At 37.3% G+C, this 21,378-nt stretch overlaps 1 protein-coding gene and 1 pseudogene across 3 annotated transcripts in view; both read right to left on the reverse strand.

Annotated features, from left to right (window-relative positions):
• The window catches only part of ANO10 (anoctamin 10), a 228,650-nt gene that overhangs the window by 154,238 nt on the left and 53,034 nt on the right, over positions 1–21,378 (reverse strand). For all 3 annotated transcript variants that reach the window (XM_072793564.1, XM_072793563.1, XM_072793562.1), the window contains one exon: positions 11,102–11,230. In XM_072793564.1, the coding sequence (XP_072649665.1) occupies positions 11,102–11,230 (129 nt within the window). The remainder of the gene's footprint in view (positions 1–11,101; positions 11,231–21,378) is intronic.
• LOC140614323 (heat shock protein HSP 90-alpha pseudogene) lies at positions 14,015–20,824 on the reverse strand (annotated as a pseudogene).

Consider the following 21,378-nt stretch of genomic DNA (forward strand, 5'->3'; position numbering starts at 1 on the left):
ACTAGTCACCCTGGGGGAAAAAAAATAAAACCAAAATGCTTTCTTATCACATCATTCCCCAAAAGAATAAAATAGAAAAATGGAGAAAGGAGGCAAGTTTGGAGGCAACTCATTTACGTATCTGAAAAAGAAGATCACTGTCACAAAAGGAGGAGGTTAGGAGGTAAATACTACAGGAGGCCAATGAACTTGGCAGGTCTATATGTGAGAGTGGGGAGCACAGGACATATTACAGGGAGCAGGTAGTTGGCTGAAGGCCCTGAGAGCATCCACTGAGAGTAGGCCAGAATAACAGTTCTCTAAGACTTATTAAATAACCCAAGTCATTCTATTTGTCTTTGGAATTGGAGTGGTCCACATTTGAATATGGATATAGATGATGATCTGTGATTTCACTTAAAGAAACTAATGTAGCTAGACATTGAAATTGTGACTTAAGAGTACAGAGAAACTATGGAGTTTTCTAATTCTTAATCCCTGTACAAATTGTTTTCTGAAAACAACTCCATTCTAACTACAGTGTGATCTCTTTTAGAAGTGTGAGGCTTGCCTTTACTAAACCTCCTAGGACAAGATTCAAGTTAGGTTAACCATTGTAATATCTTAAGAGAATACAAAATAATTTTCAAGGTTAATGTCAATCAAGTCATATTTAAATCGTTTATGTACTCACCATCAATTTGGAGGACCCTGGGTTCTTCAACAAAACATGTTTCCCACTAACTGACAAACTCATAGACCAAGCCCCTAAGTGCACACCCCTCAAGGACAGATCATTGATAAAGGTGCCACACCTGAGACCAGTTAATCAACAAAGGAGCTAAAATGAGGAATCATAAAAATGCATATCTTTCATGTTTTAGCAAACATTTAAATGTACTTTTATTTGCAAAGATTTTCCTTTGAGTAGGATCAATGATGGAGTTTCTCAGTCTTCCTTATGGAAATAACACCCATGAAACAATGCTGAAGATTCTCAGAACTGTTTTCTTTAAAGAAGAATAAAGACTTAAAGTCACATGTAGAGCAAAGGTGAAAACAGCACATGGAAGCTGTCTGTATTTTTATGATTTTGTCCCTACTCTTTTATAATTGCCCCATCTTTATCCAATCTGATAGTAATTTGTCTTTATGGAGTCTTTCCAAAGGTTTTCATAGAAATGATGGCTCTCTCTGTTTTAGCACACACATTTCATCAGTTTTCATTCCATTTAATTAAATTATGCCAATGACAGGAACAAGAATGCCATACATAGTTTTGGAAACAAAATGCTTCTTGGTGATCATTTATCTCGGTGAGCAGACATGTTCACTCTGGCTTCCGTGCAGCGGGCTGGGAGTGCCTACACCAGCCCAGGTACTGTTGGGAGGGTAGGGGAGAGCTGGGTCACCTGGGGAGGTCAGAAAGCAGGCCTCCTATTGCACTATGATCCATCTCCTGGAGGATTCTGTCGTTAGCACTGCTAAAGCCAAAGCTGTATCTTAGTAATATCTGGCATAGTTTAAGCACACAATAAATATGCATTCAATGAAAGAATTTGCCCTGATTGTCTTCAATTACTTCCACACCATTAAAAGAACACAAAGCAGTGTTTCACTTAGATAAAAACTGAAGAGCGCAACAACGTATAGAAAGACCAGAAAATTACCATGATTATCATGGAAATAAAGGAAACAAAAGGAGTAAGGAAAAACCCAGTTCAAGAACTCTATTCACAAGTACCCTAATCCAAAAACCTTCCTAAGAGCCCAACACATGCTCCTATGCTGGGAAGTGGTACCAGATGAATAGTTGGTTGTAGGTTTCTTCCTAATCAAGGTTTTTAATTGAAATCTCAGAGTTTAATCGAACCTTTCAATTAGGTAGAGACTTCTATGAGAAGAGATTCTTCTCCTGAAACAACAATCACAACAGATACTGAACACTTAATCTTGCCAGGCACTGTAGTAAGCATGCCATATGTATCTACTCATTTAATCCTCATAATTGTAGATATTAACTCATCAAAGACAGAGAGCTTGTCAATGGTGGGGTCAGGATTTGAGACCAAAGGCCATTTTCTTAACCACCATGTCATACTGCCTAGTTGAGCTCACTTTTTCTTAGAATTTTAAGGTTTTACCTAAGGGTTTTGTTGACGTACATCAAAAATACATCCGTCTTTAATTATAGAGTTGAAATTAATTCTTGAATAATTCCCACTAACTGTATGTGTGTGCATGTGTGTATACTGGGAAATATATGTATATGTATAGCATATGTATAGTATATATATATATATATTTTTCCCCCCCACTGGGAAAAAAACAACCATACTTGACTATACTTATTCATTAACAAACATTTAACAAGTAATTATTTAATTGCTTGGAGACAAAGAGTGAAAGGGACTCAGTGGACACTTGCCAGCTGTTGAATATTTACTGCACTCCTGTCCTCGCCAATGCTCTCAGGAGGTGCAGTCTGCTAGAAGAGATGCATCAGTGCCCTACAGTTTCAATACATGCTAAAAGTAACTTGCAGGAAGGGCTCTGGGATGTACAAGTGTGAAATGAGACAGCAGGCAAGGCAAGGGGAAGGGACATTGTAAAGACTCTGATATCCAACCTAGGCATTTCTTCTGTAAGCCATGGAGATTCGTGTTAAGGACCACAGCAGAGGAGAAACAGAATCAGAATTTTGTTTTGGAATAACCACTCCAGAAGTAGAGAGCATGGAGCAGATGAGAGAAAGCATAAAGCCACAAGGCTGGTAAGGACCCACTTACCTGGTGGCTGTCAAAGTCTAGGTGAGAACTGCGGAATGTACATTTTCAAAGAGGGGAGTGTATAATACATGAATTATGTTTATAAAGTTGTTTTTTTTTTTAAGTATCGATGAGGGGGTACCTGGGTGGCTCAGTTGGTCAAACATCTGCCCTTGGTTCAGGTCATGATCACAGGGTCCTGAGACTGAGCCCTGCATGGGGCTCCTGGCTCAGCAGAGAGCTTGCTTCCCCCTCTGCCTACTGCTCCCCTTGCCTGTGCTGTCAAATAAATCAAATAAAAATAAATAAAAAGTCTAGTTGGGAAATGGTCACAAGGAAGAGACTCAACAGATACAAAATCAGAATCAGGAAGACTTGGTGAGGTGATGGAAGGGAAGGAGGGCTGGACTAAGGTGTGGGAGCAAGAAGATTGGGAAGAGAAGAACAGTGGAGTTGTCACAGGATGGAAACATGAGATGGAGACTAACATATAATCGAGAAACTGCAGCACAAACAAAATCAATTCAGTGTTACACAGTGGGGGGGCAGGAGGGGCACACAAAGTGGAAGAAGAGGTATCTATGAGATGAGGGACACATACGAGCTAGCTGCTAAAGTATTAACCCACCAACAATGGTGTCACTGTTCACTGTTACTACTTTTTCCCTTCCTCCGTGTCAGGCCTGGCATCCATCTCTTCCAGGGTACATTACCAATGCCCTCGTTTTACATCTAAGCAAACCAAAGAACACAGAGATGAAAAGCTGAGGTACTAATTTAGCTACCTCTGACCTCTGATACGCCAAGCTACTTCCATGCTGCAACACTGCCTACTTAATAAATAATGACAATGACAATAGAAACAAGAGTAACTTCACTCTGCCACTGCTGAGCCAGTTAGAACTGCAGCTCTCCACCCTGGGCCTCTGCCAAATGCCCGGCTCTATGTCTGGAATTTCACATGCATGACTTTTTCTACATCTTGTTTTCTAAGAGTGATGACAAGACCTGCATTTATTAAGTGTCTGCACAAGGCCAGACCCTTGTGATCAGGGACACATGTGTCATTTCTACTCCTCAGAGCATCCCTGCAAAAGAAGCTGCACTGGTCTCAATCTGCAGTCAAGGAAACAGACCTACAAGATGAGGTGACTGGCCCAGGGCCACGGTGCACCAAGGGGCAGGAGAAGTACATAATCTCCATACTCTGAAGCACCCATATGTATTCATACACATGGATGTAAATATAAATCAACTGAGAGGAGAGAGAACACTCATGTGGCAAAATGTTCAAATGAGTGAATCCTAATAAGTAAAAAATAAATATAGGAATTATCTATGTTATGCTTATAATTTTTCTTCAAGTCTAAAACCATTTTTTAAAAATGGAAAAATAGGGGCACCTGGGTGGCTTAGTTGGTTTAAGTATCCAACTTTTTATTTCGGCTCAGGTCATGATTAAGAGTCCTGGGATCAAGCCCTGCATTGGGCTCCTCACTCAGGGTGGAGCCTGCTTTAGATTCTCTCTCTCTCCCCCCCACCCCTCTAAAAAATAAATAAATTTAAAAATAGAGAAACCCTGTGAGCCAGGGCATAAAAGAACCCAAAGGGCTTTGTCCATTCTCAGAAGACTTCCTAGTCATTATAAGCAGACGAGAAGCAATTCTAAGTAGCTCTAGAAAAAAAAAGAAAATCATGTAACTTCCTTTTTTTTTTTTTTTTTAAGTAAACTGCAATGAAGTGTTATTTCTAAAACTACCCATTAAACATGCATGCTACAAACTGATTTGCTGGGCAATAGGATCTGAACATTAGAAATGCAGAACTTCTGGAGTGAATAGTTAATTTGCTTTCACCTAAGGAAAAAAGTAGCATTTAGTAGATGAATTGTTCATATTCAGAAAGTATGATGGGTGCATCTTGCCACATTGAGAATTAAAAGAGCTGTGAATACATTTAATACTAAAATAAATGATTATCAAACATATAATATTTGGAGAATTTAGGTCATTTCTATTTTTTAGGAATTGGAGTTCTTTGTGTAATTCCTCATTTAAAGTACAAACAAAACAAAAAACAGTAGTCACTTTTCTTTGAAATTACACCCAAGAAGGAAATTAAATTTGCCTGAAAAGTGAGAATAATCATTATTATTTAAAAGAAAATAATTGGATATTGATTTAATCCTCTGGTGAACTGTAACACCACCATTATTTGGCTATTTTTAACCTAGAAAATAGAATTTTCACATAGTTTCATATATTGATAGGCTATTCTTTTCGATTAGCCCATAACAAATTTTTGTAACATTTTACCAAGTAACATTGAACAAGTGTAACATTGAACAAGTAGTGTTCAAGTGTCCTTAGTTTTTAAAGAAAACACTAGATGGCAGTAAATACACAAGAGTTGTGACACTTAACAGCATACAATACCTATCATTTTTGCCTTTTGAAGGATTTTATGCTGCACTGTGTCAAGCTTAAAAAAAAATCAAAAATTAAATACAAATTAAAGTTTCCTGGCTTTAAAAGTGTGAACCAGAAAAACTTTATCCACAATTTAAATTATGAGAATACTCTCAACACCAATTTTGTAAATTTGTTACACTTTCTAAGTTTCTTTTATTTTGTCAACAAATTTTAATCATATAAATATATTTTAGATGTTACTTAATTTATATAAAATAACTAAAATATCTTAAATTGCTGTTTCCATCAAGATGTCAAAAATCTACACAAGAATTTACTTTATACATATTTATGGCTTATTTCTTAGGTTTTGAATTAGTGAAATTTCTACTCTTTTAGGGGCCAAGAATGAATATATGTTAAGTACAGCATGCTGTTAATTTAATGTCCTACAGGCAAAACATCTTTTAAAACTCAATAATTAATACTAATACCTATCTTGATTTTGGGAAAAAAAAAACAAAATTAAATATAATGTTAAGATTTTACTTCGTTATGTGAAGTAGATTTTACTTCCTTCTCTACAGATCAAAAGTAAAAATCTTATAATTAGAAACTTGTTAAACTCATGGATGGTTTTAATGAACTTTCTGTAACATTCTGAATTAGAATTTCAGTATGATTTTATAAACTTGCATGGTAATAAACCAAAAAAATATACTTTCTAATTTATATTAAACTATTTTTTGGATTCATTACAAGACCAGATGGCATTCAGCTCAGGTCTTAGCAACACTAGAATAAAACTAGCTAACTTACTAATTTTTTGGTTACTTCCAACACTTCCCCTGAGCTAGATTTTGTTCTAACACACAAAATTTTCAATTTAGAAAACAAAAGTGGGGTCCTCTCATCAGGAAAAAAGTCAATAAAATAAAAACAAATAAATATTCAAATATACTACTATGGTAGGAAGGGAAGGCTTATTTTAACACCAATCTGTGCAAACAAACCAGCTTTTGATCATTAGTTTTTAAAAAGTCAGTAAATAACTTCGATTCCTATAAGCACATTAAAACCAGCACACTCAAATAGCCCAAACAATCTTTTACAGCCTTGAAAAAGAACAAAGTTGAGAGTCTTACACTTCCTGATTTGAACTTACTACAAAGTTATAGTAATAAAAGCAGTGTGGTAACTGGCATAAAGACAGATGTACACATCACCAAATTCATCAAGTTGTATACAATAAATATGTACAGCTTTTTGTATATCAATCACACATCAATAAAGTGCTTAAAAAAAGACAGACATACAAACCAATGGAACTAAATAAAGAGCACAGAAATAAACCCTCGCATACATGGTCAAATGATTTACAACAAGGCTGCCAACACCATTCACTGGAGAAAGGAAAGCCTTTTCAACATGATGCCAGGAATACTGGATATCCACATGCAAAAGAAGGAGTTTGGACCATTATCTTACATCGTATATAAACATTAACTTAAAATGGATCAAATACCTAAACATAAGGCCTAAAACTAAAACTCCTGGAAGAAAACATATGGCAAAAGCTTCATGACATTAGATTTGGCAATGATTTCTTGCATATGACACCAAAGACAGGCAAAAAAAAAAGAAAAAGAAGAAACACAGTAGAAAAATTGGACTTCTGTTCATCAAGGGGTAGTATCAACAGAGTAAAAAGGTAACCCACAGAATGGGAGAAAATATCTGTAAGTCACATATTTAATAAGGGATTGATATCCAGAATATATAAAGAACTTCTCTACAAATCAACAACTAAAAAACAAACAGCACAACTAAAAAATAGGCAAAGAACTTGAACAGAGTGGTGGGGATGAATGAGTGACGGGCACTGAGGGGGGCACTTGACAGGATGAGCACTGGGTGTTATTCTGTATGTTGGCAAATTGAACACCAATAAAAAATAAATTACTAAAAAATGAAAAAAAAAAAGAACTTGAACAGATATCCAAAAATGATATACATATGATCAAAAGCACATGAAAACATGCACAACATCACTGATTATCAGGGGAATCAAAACTATGGTGAGATACTACCTTATACCCATCAGGATAATGATAATTAAAAAAAAAAAAAAAAAAAAACAAGTGTTGACAAGGATGTAGAGAAATTGGAACACTTGTGCATTGCTGATGGGAATGTGAAATGAAGCAGTTGCTATGGAAAATGGTATGGTATTTCCTCAAAAAATGGTTAAAAAAAAAAGGGGTTAAGAGGGTAAGTTTCATATTATGTGTTTTTTACCCCAGTTAAAAATTTTAAAAGAGTTTACAATGGTAAATTTATGTTGTGTTCACTTTATCACAATAAAAAAAAAATGAAAAGAGCAGTATACATTTAGTTACAACTTCCTCACGCCCTGCCACCCTTTGACTTAACTCTGGGAGACCTCAATTTTAGTAATGATCTCTATATTTATAAATATTGATAACATTTTAATGGGTTATTCTTATTTTAAAAACCCAATACAAAATAAATAAATAAATAAATAAAAACCCAATACACACCAAAATGATCACTTTTATCTTGTAAGGATTTAATCTTGGTAACCAAAGGAAATTCTTCTTGTTTAGAGGTATAAGTCTAGCCAATAATGAAATAGCCTAAAACACTGCTGGCATTCTGGCCTATGCGGATTAATTTTATGCTGAAAAATACCTTTCCTCTATGTCATGACTGCCTCTAAATCAGCCTGTGGCTGTGCTTTGGTCTCCCACCAAAGGTATCCCTAACTTAATATCCTAAGAGTAGATTACACTCACAATTCAGAGTGAGAAGTCTCTACTAGCATGGAAGAAACTGCCTTTAAAACTACTCTGGGAAATCAGATTAACTCACATCCAAACCTTCCCAAAATATGCCATAGGAGGCCCCAGGCTTCACCAAAGGAAGAAGATAAAAACAGCAAAGGGTCTCCTGTCTTTGGATGCCATTCATGATTATCCTCTTCCGTGTTACCACAGAACATTCATTGGCATGCCATTTCCTAGCTGCATCTCTAGTAGATGTATTTAACCATATACGTCTGTGGGTATGTGTGTGCATGCGCATGCACATCTCAGCTACATTAAGAAGTGGAGTTCTTGTGCTTGGCTAAGGAGCCAATGGGGCGAAGCTACCATCTGTGGGATTATGACTGAACGCCTCTAAACCAGAATCCCGCCCAGGCAGAATGACACGGCAGCGCCGCAGAGCTTCGGTTGGCCTTGGATAGCCGTTGGCCTTGGATAGCCGGTCCCCCGCCGTCCCTGCCGGCGGGCCGCATGGCGCAGCGTGTGCGCCGCGCGTCGGGACGGGGTCTGGTGCGGAGTGCCCCTCCTTCCGGGAAACGGGGTGCGGCCAGAAAGGGGGCCGCCCCCTCGCCCGACACGCAACGCACGTTCGTGGGGAACCTGGTGCTAAACCATTCGTAGATGACCTGCTTCTGGGTCGGGGTTTCCTACGTAGCAGAGCAGCTCCCTCGCTGCGAACTATTGAAAGTCAGCCCTGGACACAAGGGTTTGTATTTAAAAAAAAAAAAAAGAAGTAGAGTTCTTGAGGACAAAAATAAAAAGACAGCTTTATCTTTCCTTAGCACCAGATTCAGTGTCATATACATAGCAGTTCTGAATAATGACTGAGTACAATTTAATTAAGGAATTTTAAAAAATGAGCACTTGTGACTTTGTGTTCTGTAAGTAGAACTTAGAAAATGTTATACACAAATATAGTCATATAATTAATATTGACTATAAATTTATCACAAAAATAGAAATATCCATTTTTCCTTTTTAAATAAAAAAGAAATGCTCATTTTCCTATCTCATAATCTATTAATTCCACGTTCATGTCAACACTGAAATGTGTACCTACCATGTTTCAGTTAATATTCTAGCTAGGAATCTGATTTACCAGTTGGGAAGCTGACAATGTACAAGAGAAATAGACCTTACATAAACCTGCCTACCAGTGAATGCAAGGTTGTGTAAGTGGGATAATCCCCATGATTGAGGACAATCAAAGACTTCATGTGAGACTAACAGAAGAGATACAGCGGAGATGGGAGGATCAGAAAAGGCTGCGAACCCAGTGACATTTGAGCAGAGACCTAAGGAACAGAAGTGTGCTACCTAGGCCCAAAGAAAGGACTTGGAAAGTGCAAAGGTCAAATTAAGTAAGAAGAGCCAGGACCTGGGTATCTGATGTTGAGACTTCACCAAATACGAAAGAAAGCAGTAGCAATGGGAATATACAGAACACTAGACCAGCCAGAAATTTAGAGGAAGTAAAGGCCAAGTCAAGAGGTAGGCAGTGAACACACCCAGAATTGCTCAGAAGCTGGCAATGCAACACCCAGATCTGGCTTACAGCAGAACTCTGCTCAATTTGGGATAAGGGATGGTTTTCAGGTTTTCCCTATCTCTCAAGACTCCTCTTGCTGTGGTTCTCAATTTACCAAGAAATCTTCTGATAAACCAATTCCACTTTAACACCAACTGTTAAATCATTGGAAAAGATCTCCTTATGGCAAATTAACTGCCTGGCACTCTGGTCAGTCCTGTGTGAGTCTCATTAGTTTTAAGTATGTCAGTCCCAAAAGCCTAGTTAACTCTGGATGTATTGGCAAAGACAAGTTCCCTGATCCGCAAAGTTAAGGGCCATATCCTAGAACAAGAAGGTACACTATGAGCCTGGGCAGCTGGCCATCCCCTGTCCAAGGTACCTGTTTTGATCTCTCATGCAGGTGAGAAATCAGTCTTGCAAATAGCTCTCCAAAATCCTATTCAACTCTCAAAATTCAAAACAGACCTACTTTTATCTGCTAGAGCCATTCCCTTTCCCTCCTACTCACTGCTGTCTAAAATCATTCTCCAAAATGTAAATTCTGCATATAGCAGCTATCATGAAAACAGATTCCTATTAAATACACAGAAAGAGTAAATACAGCAAAGCACAATCTATTTCTTCAGCCACTACTGGAAATGTACCAATTCCATTTCTAGCCCTCAGTCCTCAGGCTTTAAGAACTGTATAATCCTATAAATTCTGCTTTAATAATTTCCATAACTGTTCTATTTTAAAAGTATCTAAAAATGAAAGGCCACAATATTCCTGACAATAATAATCACTAGCAATAAAAAATTCCTGCAAATTCTCCCATTTGCCATTGATCAGTGCTAAATTTTCCTAATGTTATAGTAAGCCACGTTCAGAAACATGATAAACAAAATGAAAACCTAGAAAGTACACAGCCTACTTGTACTTTGTATGTGAAATTACAAGCCTTCCTGTTATACATTTTGGTGTTTCAGAGTTTCACAATTCCACACCTGTTACTAATGAGATTTAATCTGTTAATCAAAAAGCATTTCTTGGGGATCCCCGGGTGGCTCAGCGGTTTAGCGCCTGCCTTTGGCCCAGGGCGTGATCCTGGAGTCCCAGGATCGAGTCCCATGTCAGGCTCCCGGCATGGAGCCTGCTTCTCCCTCCTCCTGTGTCTCTGCCTCTGTCTATGATAAATAAATAAATCTTTAAAAAAAAAAAAAAAAAAAAGCATTTCTTATGAGTTATTTGCTTAAGTAGAAATTACGATCCCTAGAAGAGGCTAAAAATATATTAAATCTACAGAATTCTATTTCAAATAGGATTTATCTGCTCAGCATTGGACAAGTCAGTACAATGACTGGAAATGTTAGTTTCCTGTCTGCACCATGGTGACTTTTTCATATCTGCACAACCAGAAATGCACAGCCTCAAACCTCACATCTTTCCATTACCTGAACCAGGAAATGCATATCACTAAATTGCTAGTCATTGACAGTCAGGGACATCACTGCTTTAGGTCATCTCTGTTTTAACAGAGGTATCTGATGTGGAGACTATTTAAAACAGGTTAAAACTGTCACTTACCTCCACTGCTACTACAATCAAAATGAGGTCCAATTTTGACTCTGGAAATAGGGCATTCACTTGTGGTGACATTCCAATTAGAGCACAGTTGGTGACCACAGATATAACACTCATGGTTTCAAAAGCCAACTAAAAGGGAAAAAAATGTGAAATTAAAAACCACAATGACCTCTTCCATATTTCCTCATCTTTTTCATATTATCTAAAATCAAAGAAAAAGCCTTTCCCTCGTTGTAAATATTCTAAGAGCATTTTAAACCTTTTCTCTATAAAGCCGTGATTTTCTTTAGTTTAAAAAAAGCCATGCTGTTACAAGGTATTTTAGATACTTTGGCTTGTCTATACAAAGCAGTATGTTCTACCTTCCCAACTGGAGGTGGCCAGGGACCTGAGGATTTGGAATAAAGCCTAGAGGAGTACGCTGTTAAAGTTACTCTACTCATATCTAAAGGGAATCTAAAATGAGGCCACCAGAAAAAAATGTTTCACATTCAAAAACAGATATGATTTCAAATAGACTTTATTTTGTGATTGCCCTACTTTGACACATCACACACCACATCTGGTTCAGCTGTACCTGAGGCACCGTTACAGTGATCCTTTTCTAATGGCATTTACTTGGAGGACTTTAAAAAAATACAGATGCCCTGCTGAGCTGCTCAACAGACTGATCCAAGATCCCATGAAGGAGTCTCATAGTACACTACTGAATACTGACTGTGGAAATGTGACCACTGCTTGATTGCTCTTTCTTTCCTTTAATGTATAATAATTGACCATTACTTAATAACCACTGGGAGTGGGAGATATAGGCTTCCAGTTACAGAATGAAGAAGTCATGGGGATGAAAGGCACAGCACAGGGAATACAATCAATGGTATTGTAATAGTGTTGTATGGTGACAGGTGGGAGCTACACTTGTGGTGAACACAAGGTAACATACAGACTTGTCCAATCTCTATGTTGCACACCCAAAACAAATGTAACACTGTAGGTCAACTGCATTTCAATTTTTTAAAAAATCATTAAAAAGTCCCACTAATTCTAAGAAATACAATACTGTTAGAAATTAAAATTTAAAAAGAAGCAAAACAAAACATGATTGAATCCAAACTGAATAAATTTCTTGTTTCATGGAGAATTTCTGCTTTTATTTTAGAAATCCTTTGGTAATCTGATTATTTTTCCATAGTTTTCCAAACCTACTCAGGGCTTTGTTTACCTTCTCTTTACATAACTTCAATTATTTATTTATTTATTAATGATTATATTCACATGGCTCAGAATTGAAACACTCAAGTATAAAGTGAAGAGTCTCCTTGTCCTTGTGTACCCCTTACCTCCCTCACCAGCTCCTGTTCTCCCTACAAAATGATCACTATTATTAATTTCTTTTGTACCTTTCCAAATACTTTACATACAAATATAAGCAAACTTGAATGTATATGCCTTTTCTTACCCTGTCAGGGCCCTTGCTTTTGTCACTTAAAATGTCTTGAAGAATATTCTACATCAGAACTCAAAGAATTCTTCCATTCTTTGTCACAACTGCTTAAATATTTTATTTCACAGATGTACCAGAATTTATTTTACTACTTCTTTATTGGTGTGCATTTGTTGCTGCTACAAACAATGCTCCAATCAGTCATCATGTAAATACATAATTTAACAAGTGTAAAATTAGGATATTAAAAATTATTAAATATTAATAATTAATATTAAATTATTCCTAAAGTACCATGCATTCATAATTTTGATACATAATGCCAAGCTGCACTCCACAGGGTTAACCAGGTTTACTCTCCTATAAGCACTGGCTTCCTGTATTTTAATACATTTATCATAAAATGTGATTTTCAAATACAGCTATATTGAGTTATAATTTATGTGTAATAAACTGCATTCATTGAAGGTATATACTTCATTAAGTTTTGATAGATGTATTTACCTGTGAAATCACCACTACAAACAAGATACAGAACATTTCCATTTCCCCCAGAAGATTCTTTATGACCCTTTGAAATCTATCTTCCTCTTCACAACTGGCCCCAAACAAACATAGACCTGCTTTTTGTCACTTTTTGTAGGCTCTGGAATGTCAAAGAATTGAAATCATACAGTATATACTCTTTCATATATGCTTCTTTCACCCACTGTAATGGTTTTGAGATTGATCCATACTATATATTTGCATATATGTGTGTGTATGTATATGTAATTCTTTCCTTTCTTATTGCTTAGTAGTATTCCATTTTATGACTATACCACAATCTTTTATCCATTTACCTACTGATGGCACATTGGGTTGTTTCCAGTTTGGGACTACTGTGAATGAAGTTACCATAGACATACTTGTGCAGTTTTTTTTGTTTTTTTTTTTAATTTGTTTGTATTTGTTACAACCTCTTAAAGCAGAATGTGACTTGAGCACTACACATTTTCACTCACAAAACTTGTGGAGTTACTTCTTGAACAGCTTTACAACATGCCTAAAGAGGCTTAGAATTTCGCTACTCTAAACAATGCTCTTCTTTGGAAAACAAGCCCTATCCATGGCTACTCCCATCCAGTTGGTTCAGTTTCACTACTAGTTTCTAGAGGCCTGGTACATGCAGTTGAGAACTACAAGGGACAGAAGATTTAAAAAGTAGATCCTAGAAGATGAAAGTTGTTTTAACCAGTATTTCTTCTTTTACACATCAAGGTACAGCTCAGAACACCTCAGTGACAAAAAAACACTTGGTCTTACTACGGAATCCACACTTGAGACCACACGGCTAACATTAGGTTACGTACACCTTACAACATATGTTACCTTGTCCGGTTAAAATAAGCCAGCATGGGACTAAGAAAGAAAAACTAGCCAAGCTTTAGTTCCTACACGTCACAGTATCACACTCAAACAAAAAGAAATCTTATCTTCCCCTTAAGTAGCTATATTGTCATGCCTTACAGATTCTTAAAATGTTAACAAAAATAAAGAAAAACATCCTTGAAAATATATTATCAGAGGGAATGAAGATAAAGTATTGAATACATATACAAGTAATTCTCAGGGCAGCACTTAATCGACTTCTTCCATGCGTGACGTGTCGTCATCACCTTAGAGGGGCGGCATCTCCTCACTCACCGCAGCACTGCTATCGTCAGCTGTGGGGTCATCTTCGTCGATACCGAGCCCAAGCTTGATCATCCTGTAGATCCTGTTAGCATGTGTCTGGGGATCTTCCAGACTGAAGCTGGAGGACAGGAGAGCGGTTTCATAGAGCAGGATGACCAGATCTTTCAGACTTGTCGTTCTTGTCGGCCTCTGCCTTCTGCCGTAAGGTCTCGATGATGGAGTGGTCAGGGTTTATCTCCAGGTGCTTCTTTGCTGCCATGTAACCCATGGTGGAGTTGTCTCTTAAGGCTTGGGCCTTCATGATTCTCTCCATATTTGCCGTCCAGCCATATGTGCTTGTGACAATGCAGCATGGGGAGGTCACCAATCGGTTTGACACGACCACCTTTTCTACTTTTTTCTCCAAGATGTCCTTCATGATCTTGCACAGATTTTCAAACTTTGTTTTTTTCTCCTCCTGTTTCTTCTTCTCTTCTTCGTCTTCTGGAAGTTCCAAACCCTCTTTGGTGACTGACACCAATGTCTTCCCCTCAAATTCCTTAAGCTGTTGGACACAGTACTCATCGATGGGTTCGATCATATAGATCACTTCCAGGCCATGCTTCCGAAGACGCTCCACAAAGGCAGAGTTTGCTACCTGGTCCTTGGTCTCACCTGTGATGTAATAGATGTGTTTCTGGTTTTCCTTCATTCTAGTGTAATAATCCTTGAGAGAAACCATCTCATCACCAGAAGCCGACGTGTAGTATCGTAACAGCTCTGACAGCTTCTTCCGATTTTGAGAATCTTCATGTATTCCCAGCTTGATGTTTTTCGAGAACTGCTTGTAAAACTTTTTGTAGTTCTCTTTGTCTTCAGCCAGTTCGGTGAAAAGTTCCAAGCACTTTTTGACCAAATTTTTTCTGATAACTTTCAAACTTTTGCTTTGCTGCAACATCTCACGGGAAATATTTAGAGGAAGATCTTCAGAGTCCACCACACCTCTAATGAAATTCAGATACTCAGGGATCAGCTCCTCGCAGTTATCCATAATGAAAACTCTGCGAACGTACAGCTTAATATTGTTCTTTTTCTTTCTGTTCTCGAATAGGTCAAAGGGAGCACGTCTTGGCACAAAGAGAAGGGCTCTGAACTCCAGCTGTCCTTCAACTGAAAAATGCTTCACTGCCAAGTGATCTTCCCAGTCATTGGTCAAGCTCTTATAAAATTCCCCATATTCTTCGTTGGTGATGTCGTCAGGGTTCCTGGTCCAAATAGGCTTGGTTTTGTTCAGCTCTTCCTGGTCAATGTACTTCTCCTTGATCTTCTTCTTTTTCTTCTTGTCTCCATCCTTCTTTTCCTCCTCCTCCTCATCCGAACCAACATCTTCTATTTCAGGTTTATCATCAGACTCTTTCTCTTCCTTTTCTTTTTCTTCCTCTTTCTCCTCCTTTTCTTCAGCCTCATCGTCACTGACTTCTTTATCACGTTCCTTCTCCACAAAGAGAGTAATGGGGTAGCCAATGAACTGAGAATGTTTCTTCACAATCTCCTTTATCCTCCTCTCCTCCAGATACTCAGTCTGGTCTTCCTTCAGATGCAGGATAACCTTTGTTCCACGACCCATAGGTTCACCTGTATCCGTCCTAACCGTGAACGACCCTCCAGCAGAAGACTCCCAGGCATACTGCTCGTCGTCGTTATGCTTGGTGATCACCGTCACTTTCTCAGCCACCAGGTAGGCAGAATAAAACCCGACGCCAAACTGGCCAATCATGGAAATATCTGCGCCAGCCTGCAAGGCCTCCATGAATGCCTTGGTCCCCGACTTGGCGATGGTACCCAGGTTATTGATCAGGTCGGCCTTCGTCATGCCAATGCCGGTGTCCACGATGGTCAGGGTTCGATCTTGCTTGTTCGGAATGAGGTTAATGTGCAGCTCCTTCCCAGAATCTAGCTTACTGGGATCGGTCAAGCTCTCGTATCTGATTTTGTCCAAAGCGTCCGACGAGTTGGAAATCAGCTGCCGGAGGAAGATCTCCTTGTTCGAGTAGAACGTGTTGATGATGAGGGACATCAACTGGGCGATTTCCGCCTGGAAGGCGAACGTCTCCACCTCCTCCTCCTCCATCGGCTGATCCTGGGTCTGGGTTTCCTCCGGCATCTCGGCTACAGGACCGCACGGGCTCCGCGACGACGCAGCACCAGGATGCAGAAGCCACTTGTGCAGTTTTGAAATGGACATATTCTCTCACTTCTCCTGGGTATCAGGAGCAGATTGCTGGGGGTATGCAGGCATATGTTTAACTTTTTAACAAATATCCATCTCATTCTGCAAAGTGACGGCATCATTATACTTTCTCACCAGCAATGTCTGAGAGTTCCAGTTATTAAATATCATTGTTGACACTTCATTCCATGGGTCTTCTTAAATTTAAAAATGAGCATGTTTTGCTATCCTGTGGTTTTCATTTGCATTTTCCTGGTAATATGAATCTTTTCATGAGTTCATTGGCCATTTGCATATGACTTTTGGTGAAGTACTTCTTCAAATCATTGTCCATGTTTTTAGTGGCTGAAATGTCTCATTGAGTTGTAAGAGTTCTTAATCTGAATACAATTCCTCTAACAGACATACATATTATAAATATTTGCTCCTGTTTTGTGTCCTGTCTTGTCTTCTTTTAACTTTAGAAGAGCAAACTCTCCACTCCCCGCCATCTGAATATCTAGTTTTCTCAATGCTATTAGTGGAAAATCATTTCCCTTACTGAATTGAAATTTCACCTATATCATACTGTGCATCTCTGGACTTTCTATTCTGGTCCACTGGTCTGATTGTCTACTAATGCCTTTAATAACTGAAGCTATACAACACATTTTAATATGTGATAAGTGTCCCTATTCTTCTTTAGAGTTTTCTTGCTATTCTATTTATTTTTCCCTGTGAACTTGACAACAAGTTTATCTAATTAAAAGAAAAACTTTGGCTGGGATGGTGCTACATTTGTGAATTTGTAAATTTATAAATTAAGAGAACTAATATATTACGAGTGCTGAGTCTTCCTTTATCAGTTAGTCATTACTAAATAACCAACCACCCCCAACTCTGTGGCTTCAAAAGCCATTTATTTAGCTCATGCTTCTGCAGATGGACAATTTAGGATGTGCTCAACCCAGCAATTCTTCTGGTCTTAGCTGACTTTGATTGTATTTGCTCATACACCTGAGGTCAGCTAGTGGGTAAACTGGAGACATCACTGGTTTTAGTATGCGACTTCGAACTTCTAGTACTATGTTCAATAAGGGTAGTGAGAGTGGATATCCTTGCATTGCTCCTAATCTTAGAAGGAAAGCATTCAGTCTTTCACCAATAGGTATGGTTTTAGCTTTAGTTTTTTAAAAATAGATATTCCTTATCCAAGTTGAAGAAATATTAGAAATATTCTATTCCTCTGAGAGTTTTCAAAAATGAATGTTGGACTCTATCAAATGCTTTTTATGTATTGATTGACATAACCATGTTGTTTTTCCTTTTCAGAATATTAATATGGTAGATTGCACTGATTAATTTTCTAATGTTGAACCAGGATGGCATCCCTGGACTAAAACCCACTTGTCATGGTATATACTTCTTTTTACAGATTGCTGAATTCTATTTACTAACAGTTTATTAAGATGTTTTTTATATTTATTCACAAGGGATATTGGTTTGTTGTTTTCCTTTTTTGTACTCTATCTGGTTTTCTATCACACTGATACCAGCTTCATAAAATGAATTGGGAAACACTCCTCCCTTCTCTGTTTTCTGGAAGAAATTGTGTAAAACTGGGGTTAATTCTTCTTTAAATCTTAGAATTTGTCAGTGAAATCATTTGGGCCAGGGCACTTCTTTTTTGGAAATTTGTAATTACATATTCAATTTCCTTACACTTATGGAGCTATTCAAATTATCTACTTCATATTTGGGCAAGTTTTCTAGTAATTTGTGCTTTGGAGGAATTGGTCCATTTTATCCAAGTTGTCAAATTTATTTGTGTAGAGTTGCTCTTAATATTCCCTTTTATACTTTTGATATCTGAAGGGTCTGTAGTGATACCTGCTGTTTCATTTTTATTCTGGTTGTTCCTTCTTTCTGGTTTCAGTCCTGCTAGAGGTCTGTCAATTATATTGATTTTTCCAAAGACTAACTCTTTGTTTCATTAATCTTCTCTATTATTTTTCTGTTTTTTCATTTCATCGATTTGTACTCTATTATTTTCTTATTTCTGTTTCTTTTGTTGTTTCTAGTTTCCTAAGTAGGAGTTTATCATCTGAAACATTTTCCTCTTTTCCAACGTATGCATTTAGGGCTACAAATTTCCCTGTTATCACTGCTTTAGCTGTGTCTCATCAACTTTGATATGCTTTTTGTTTTCAATTTGTCTTCTGAGTTCATTTGACACTTTCTCTTTGACCTATGATTATTTAAGAAGTGTGTCATTTTAATCTTCACATGTCTAGAGATTTTCCTATTGTCTTTCTGCTACTGATTTCTGGTTTGATTCCACTGTAGTCAGAGAACATACTATATAGGATTTCAATTTTTAAAGTTTGTTTCCCCAGGATGAATGTCCCATAAGCACTTGAATGTGTTAGTCTACTTGTTGAGAAGAGTGCTCTGTAATACAGATTAGATTCTGTATCTGATGGTTGAATTCCTCTATATCCTTGCTGACTTTCTATCCCTTGTTCTGTCAATCATGAGAAGAATGTTGAAGTCTCCAATCGTTGTGGATTTATCTACTTCTTTCAGTTCTATAAATTTGGGTTCACGTATTTTAAAACTTTGTTGTTCAGTGCATACGCAGTAAGACTGCTATGTCTTCTTGGTAATTTTACCCTTTTATCATCATAGAATGTTCCTTTCGAGTAATTTTCTTTGCTCTGAAGTCTACTTTAGGTGATATTAATATAACCACTCCTGCTTTCTTCTGATTAACATTTCCTTCCATACATACCTTTTTTTTTTCCTTTTAGCTTTGCCTTGCTTATATCATTATGTTTGAACTGACAGACATACAGACAGCATACAGTTGGGTTATGTGTCTTAATCTGCTCTGCCAGTATCTGTCTTTAACTGGTATCTTTAGACCTTCTAAAGTTAATATAATTATTGATACGTTAGGACTTGATCACTTCTTTGTTTTCCATTTGTTCCCTCTGTTTTTTCATTTCTGTGTTTTATTTTTCATGCCTTACTACAGGTTACTTGAACATCTTTTAGAACTACATTTTGACTTATCTGTTTTTGAATGTATCTTTTATACAGCTTTTCCGTGGTTGTTCTAGGTATTACCTATATATACTACACATACATATGTATTCTACATATATATACATACAAACACACCGATTATGTATATGCTTTACATGTGTAATACAATATTACTATATATTATATACATTACATATTATATTGTGTGTGTGTCTGGGTAGATCTTCCTTGACTTAGGAGCAGTTATGTCCCAAAAAATCCACTATAAATTAAAAATATCATAAGACAAAAATGCATTTAATACACCTAATTTACCAAATTATCATAGCTTAGCCTAGCTTACATTAAACGTGCTCAGAACACCTAGATTAGCCTATGGCTAGGCAAAATCATCTAACATAAAGGCTGTTTTGTAATAAAGTGTTGAATATCTCATGTAGTTTGTTGAACATTGTATTGAAAGTAAAAACATTCTGTGGGTACAGAATGGTTCTCAGTGTATCTGTTGTTTACCCTCGTGGCTATGTGGCTAACTGGGAGCTGCAGCTTGCTGCCTCATGAGAAAGAATCATACTGCATACCTTGGGCTTGGGAAAAGATCCAAATTCAAAACTTGAGGTATGGTTTCTACTGAATATCTATTGCTTTCATACTATTGTAAAGTCAAAAAATCATAATTTGAACCATTGTAAGCTGGAAGCTATCTATCTATCTATCTATATTCTGTCTACTTGTGTCATCATTTATCAGTTTGAGTGATGTATAGAAACTTCGCCTCCTTTTATCATTCTGTATAGTATCTTAATATTTTCTCTACATATACTTAGAATCATTAGTGTTATAATTTTTGTTTCAATTCTCAAATATAACTTTAAATACTCAAGACAGGGAAAGTCTAATATACTTATTCCTATTTTTGCTTACCATGGTTTTTCTTCCTAATGTTTCCAGGTCCCTTCTTTTATCATTTCCTTGTTTAGAGAACTTCTTTTAGCTATTCTTTTAGGATAGGTATTCTGGCAAGAAATTCTCTTAATTTTCATTCAGCTGAGACTGTCTTGATTTTCCCTTCATTCTTGAAGGATATTTCTCTGTATATAGGATTCTGTATTAGCAGTACTTTTCTGGTATGCCTGGGTGGCTCAGTGGTTGAGCGTCTGCCTTTGGCTCAGGGTGTGATCCCAGGGTCCCGGAATCGAGTCCCACATCGGGCTTCCTGCATGGAGCCTGCTTCTCCCTCTCCCTGTGTCTCTGCCTCTCTCTTTCTCTCTCTCTCTCTCTCTCTGCCTGCTTCTCCCTCTGCCTGTGTCTCTGCCTTTCTCTCTTTCTCTGTCTCTCATGAATAAATAAAATCTTTAAAAAAAAAAAAAAAGTACCTTTCTTTAAGTGTTTGAAAAGTACTATGCCACTTTCCTCCGGCCTCCAGGGTTTCTGATGAGAAATTAGCTATCATTCTAATGGTCTCCTATCGGTTGATAGAATGCCATTTCTCTTCTTGCTGCTTTCAAGTTTTTCTTTGTCTTTAGTTTTCATATGTTTAATTATGATGTGTTTGGCATGCACTTTGGGGGACTTATCCTGTTTGCGATTCACTCAGTTTCTTGTATCTGGAGTTTTAGTTCTCTTGCCAAATCAAAAAATGTTGGTCATTATTATTTCAAGTATTTTCTAGCTCATCCTTTCTTCTCTCTTACTGGGACAACAGGAATGTTAGATCTTTTATTATAGTCATACAGGTCTCTGAGGTTGTATTTACTTTGTCAGTCTATTTTTTCTCTGCTATTCAGATTGAATCATTCTATTGGGTCTGTTTTCCAATTTCTGATCTTTCCTCTACTTTCATTCTGCTATTGCACTCATCCACTAAGTTTATTTTAATTGTATTATTCACTTCCAAAATATCTATTTGCCTCTCCTTTA

This window comes from Canis lupus, chromosome 22 (genome assembly GCF_048164855.1).
Source record: "Canis lupus baileyi chromosome 22, mCanLup2.hap1, whole genome shotgun sequence".
In the NCBI taxonomy this organism is placed as follows: Eukaryota; Metazoa; Chordata; class Mammalia; order Carnivora; family Canidae; genus Canis; species Canis lupus.